General features: G+C 56.2%; 1 protein-coding gene across 1 annotated transcript; it reads right to left on the minus strand.

Annotated features, from left to right (window-relative positions):
* Positions 1-1,054: 1,054 nt before the first annotated feature.
* HSPB3 (heat shock protein family B (small) member 3) lies at positions 1,055-2,169 on the minus strand. The gene has a single exon (XM_016199828.2). The coding sequence runs from the start codon at positions 2,167-2,169 to the stop codon at positions 1,744-1,746; it is 426 nt and encodes a 141-aa protein (XP_016055314.1). The 3' UTR covers positions 1,055-1,743.
* Between the last annotated feature and the right edge of the window lie 3,096 nt (positions 2,170-5,265).

Genomic DNA, 5,265 nt, shown 5'->3' on the forward strand with positions numbered 1-5,265 from the left:
GCAGGTGCCTATGGTTTGCTATCAATTGGTTGCCTCCCACATAAGCCCTGATCTAGGCCAGGGATCGAGCCTGCAACCAAGGTATGTGTCCTTGGCTGGAATCAAACCCAGGACCTCAGTCTGAGGGCTGATGCTTTAACCACTGAGCCAAATTGGGTAGGTATCAGTGGCTCCTCATGGCAAGAATGTCATTTCCTGGACTTCCTCAGAAGTAGGATCTTGTCTAGACTAAGATCAAGGCCAGCGGAGAGGCGCTATTTGTTTGTTTTCACACTATTCTGCCAGTCGATGGGAAAGAGCCATCTAAAGCGGGTATTTCAGTTCCAGTCACCCAGCAGACGGAATCTCATCGGTTACTATGGGTCTTCTATGTAGCAAAGCTGCTACTGTAACAAAACGGCTTCCTAGGGTTGGACGCTCAAACCTCAAACCTCAGCACAGAGGCAACAACCTCCTCGAAACAGTAGCGTCCAAGTCCTTTCTGTCTAATCAGACTGTAAACAAGCATCTCTCGTTACATTGTTTCAACACTACTTGTGGAGCTGTTTCGTTTCTTTTTCTGCTACTGTGTCTGCACCGGGGAGCGGGGTGGTGGTGTCAGCAGCCGCTTCTGTCCCCGGCCCCACGCGCCTCCCCTTTCTATTCTCAGCGCTGTCCTCAGGCTCACGGCGGTGCTGGTGCAATATTTAGTGTGTGCAGAATGAGACGGCAGATCTTAGGAATGGCGCCGGCCAGCTGTCCAGGACAGCGTTCCTAAGGCAAATCCTTAGCCCCCACCCAAGCCTGGCATTGCCTTGGGCTGGGGCAGCAGTCGGGAGAGAAGCACCCCAGACCCACTGGCTGCATAAACGCGCCTTGTGAACCCGGCCTGGGAGCCTCAGGCCACGGGGCTATCTAAAGCTAAGGGTTAAGCACAGAGCAGGTGCCTACGGTTTGCTATCTTCTGAAATCTAGAACCTTCAGTAGCATCTAAAGAGCCTAGAATAAAACCGTTTAACTTCGGTAACTGTGCTTTTCAAAGTGGTTTCCTAGACTTAATGTTAACTTACAAGAGTATAAGTTACATCTTATTAATAGTTCATAAATATCCACAGGACACGTGCTGCTTTAAAAAAACAACAACCAACAACTGCAGATAACTTTCAGTTTAAAAAAAGAACAAGGTACGTATTTGGAACTGTTAAAAATAAGATATGTTGAATGCCACATGAGCGTAAGGCAGAAACAGCTGTGGTCAATCAGAAATATTCCAGACCCAGGTTCCAGGTCCTGTGTTTTAGCCTCAGACTCTGTATTTACAAAGCTCCACTGTCATTAAAACACACTGAGAGGAAAAGCTGGCAGGTGAGGGGATCGCATGGGCGCCACACACAGTTTCCATGAACAGGAAACGTTCCTTACGTTGGCTGGTTCTTCGCGCCAGCTGCTGCGGAGGCAGCCTCCCGGCCTTGCTGGAGAAGTGAAACAATCCCGAGTTCTCTCCGGTCCCAAACTCGTCTCCCAAACCCTCAGTGTCTCAGGTGTGAGAAGAGCATCGCTTTGAGCTGGGAACAGAGTTAACAAGCATCCTCTCTGAGCAAGACAACAGACAAACTCAACTACCAGGAGCACGTCTACGTTTTCAATCTTCATAAAAACCACTTCACACGTGGGTCCCGCACACGCTCCTGGGGCACCTTCGCCGGCCGCGCTGGGATCTCCCCGGTTGCCTGTGACCAGAAGCCCGGGAGGCGGGGCGGGACCTCACTGAGTCCCCGCCGGACGCCTGGCCTCCACCACCAGGATGCCGTCGTGGCAGAGGGCGGCCGTCAGGTCCCGGGTCTCCAGGCCCTCGGGCAGCCTGTACTGGCGCGTGAAGCTCCTGGACACGAAGCCGTGCTCGTCCATCCGGGGGCCGTGCTGGGCCTTGATCAGCAGCCAGCCCTCGAAGGTCTGTATGAGGATGTCCTCGGGCAGGAACTGGACCACGTCCAGCAGGACCTGGAAGCACGCCCGGCCTTCCCCGGGCGGCCCGTCGGGCGCCCTGGCTCGCCCCAGGTCCACGGTGGTCGGCCCGGGCAGTGCGTACAGAGCGTGGTCCAGCCGGCAGTCCTCCAGCCCCCGGGCCTCAAACTGCTCCTGGTAGCGCACGGGCGTGTCTATGAGGTGCCTCAGGATGATCTGCGCCATCGTGGGGGCCGTGTCCCCTCGCCGTCCAGCCGGCAGCTGCCCTCTAGACGGACTGCCGGCGGAGCAGCTATTGGCTTACCGCCCCCCGGCAGACGCAGCCAGTCCGCGAGGCCCAAACACCCACGCGCTCCCTCTCCTCCCCGCGCGCTGACAATGGAGGGCTATTTATAGGGCCTGCTTGGGGACTTGCTCCAGCTGCCGGGCGGGGTGCCCCACAGTCTCAGTCTCCTTGCAAGCGTGTCTGCCCAGCTGATCTTGGGAGAGCGGGGGACTCAGAATCGGAAGCAGCCTTTGAAAAATGTAGGTACAGTGTCCTCGTGACCGACAGTGGGCTGAGGAACCGACTCCTCCGAACGGCCCGGAGAGGTGGCTGCCTTCCAGCGGGAGCCGAGGCCACACGGAGCCTGGTCGCCAGCACAGCCGCCGGAGGCGTCCCCCCGACACCGGTGCACGATTAAGATGTGTACACACATTCAAATACGGGACAACCCTCTGTCCCGTATCTTTTCTTCGGTCCCCTCTTTAATCTCTTGTCCCTGAGGGGCGTCTGAGCCGCGTCGTCTGGGTTTATTCCATTTGGCTCCTTGGAAGTGGCATCGGAGGCGGGAGCCCTGGAAGGGTGGACCCCCAGGGTCGGAGGGGCACAGAGCGGGGCACCGTAGCCATGAAAACAGAGCCACCGGGGAGAGGAAAGCGTGAAAGCCCCGAAGTCCAGGATGCGCCTAGTCCGGCTCCGCTGTTGAATTAGCAGCAGCAAATGGCAGTTTCTCGGCTGTCACCTCCTGGAAAGGAAGCGGCAAGTCCCTGTCGAGCCGCAGAGGCTCCTCCCCGACGCGCTGGGTCGGAAGCCCGGCAGCGGGATGCGCTTCCGCTTGCGCTGTTACCGGTCGGCGTTTGCTCGTAGAAACAGACTCTCCCTGGGACGTATGTGCCTCCTGGGGGGTCGCAGGGTGATGGGTGCTTTTTACTCTACAGTGTGTATGTGACACAAATACACACGAGAAGGTTTTATGGAGAGAAAGCTTCCTTGTCACGGGTGGGCACTGGAGTGGGCAGGTGCAGGAACATAGTTCCTTTACTAACTTGCATTTTCTTAGAATGGAAAAAAAAAGCCCATCGAAGATTGAACAATCTCCTTTGGCTCCTTTTCTGACCCTGAAGGCCTGTGACACAGCCACACAGTGGGTGCCTGCCTGCCCCCGAGCCTCAGACCACATTCCAAACCAAAGCCCTTTTGTAACGCTGACCACTGGCCAGGGTTTCCTCCCCTCTCTGCTTTCTTCCCTGCCAAGCTCCACGGTCGCTCTCAGGGCCTGGTTCTGTCCTGAACCTTAGCTGATGGCAGCGGCCATGCACCCGTGTCTGTCCGTAGACGTGGGCCCTGGTCTCTGTGCCCTCCCCCTGCGAGCCAGGCTCCTGCCAGGCTGCCTGCCTTCTGCGCCCGAGGAGCAGCTGGGGTCCCTGCCTGCGCGGAGGGGCCGGAGGTAGCCAGTGCCCGAGCAGCTGTGCCCGAGGTACGGGGCCTGCAGTGCAGACGGCTTCCTACCTGCCCCACCCCATGGGCCTTTTCCCGCCCGAACCTGCCAGGTCTGTGTACTTGGGCCCGTCTCATCTCCGGTAGACCCATCACTTCGTGGTGGTTAAGAACATTGAGAAAGGCTGTGTCCTCTAACTTGTTACGTCACCTGGGTGGGTTTCAATTTCTCCATCTCTAAAATGGGCATAATAAGAGGCCCCGCCTCCCAGGGATGCCGGGAAGGTTGGGTTTGGCTCTGGCCGTAGAGCATTCTCTCTGTGAGGCATTGTGCCACGTGATCAACACACGGACGCGTTGCTGGTGGTGTCTCCAGCTCACGGCCGGGCTGGACACTGGAAAAGTTATCATCTCATCAGAATCTTCAACCTTCTTCCTCATGAAAAAGCGAGTACGTCTGATCTTCTGGGGCAATACAGGTACCGAAACTCAGACGGGATTTAAATGGAGTAAATGATAAAATCTTGGACACAGAAGAGTGTTTGGTACAAGGTTTCTGCCTCCAAAACAGGACCGGTGCCAGCACCTGTCTTTGGCCCATTTACACTCCCATCAAAGGGATGGTATCTGAGCTCCTTTCAGTTGCTAGGCAAAGAGAGCAAAGCGTCACATACTAGCTTTGGGCCTGAGAGAAGCAGAGATCTTCTCGGGGCCTACACTGAGCTGTGAAACTAACTCCAGACGGGACAGGGCGGGGGTCCAAGCACAGGGCGGGGGTCCGAGCGCGAGGCCGGCCGGTTTCAGAGCTTCACGTGACGACTGCCCTCTGGTGGGGAGGCTGGAACCACACCGAGCAGACACATTTTACAGGAGCAGCTCTGACTCCTCTTGCCTTTCATTCGGTTTCTAATTGATTTTAGAGAGAGGAAGGGGAGGGAGGGAGAGACGCCGATGTGAGAGAGAAATATCCATCGGGGGCCTCCCACGTGCGCTCTGACTGGGGGTCAAACCCAAAACCTAGGCAGGCGCCCTGCCCGGGGATGGGATCCCTTCCCTTTGGGCGCGGGGACGGTGCCCGGCCAGGGCCCCCTCTGACTCCACATTGCAAATAAAGGCCCTCGCATCCCGATCCCACTCCACCCTTTGGTCCAAACCTTGCAGCTTTTAGGGCACTTGTGTTGGGTGGGGCCGCGGGATGGGACTGGGGACGTTTTGAAGAATAAATTTTGAATCCTGGCTTCTGAGCGGAAACTGTGGAGAACACTGTGCTGGTTCTACTCACATGCACCTCAGCAGGCCTCCTGGTCGGTAGTGTGATTGATGGAGGCGTTTTTGGGGCGAGAGACCTGCGTCTGAATCCTCGGCCTGCCCTTTGCTATCTGCTTGGTCCAGGGCAACTCCCAAGCTGAGGTTTAATTTCCCTCTCACCAGGAAAGTGGGAAAAATACATAGACCACTTAGGGTTGTGTTTTGAGGGTTAGAAAAAAGATACAAAACACTTAGAATAGCACCCGGCCCACAGGAAGTGTTAGATCAATGTTAGATATTATTTGTAATATGCGAGGGCATTCAAGGTCTTTGGGGAAAAGGCTGGCGCATTTCAGTTCAGCAGTGGCTGTTTT

Source organism: Miniopterus natalensis, chromosome 3, assembly GCF_054644295.1.
Source record: "Miniopterus natalensis isolate mMinNat1 chromosome 3, mMinNat1.hap1, whole genome shotgun sequence".
Taxonomy (NCBI): domain Eukaryota; kingdom Metazoa; phylum Chordata; class Mammalia; order Chiroptera; family Miniopteridae; genus Miniopterus; species Miniopterus natalensis.

Excerpts from the sequence above, each read along its gene's own strand:
- HSPB3 (XM_016199828.2), bottom strand. The coding sequence starts at position 2,169 with ATGGCGCAGATCATCCTGAGGCACCTCATAGACACGCCCGTGCGCTAC.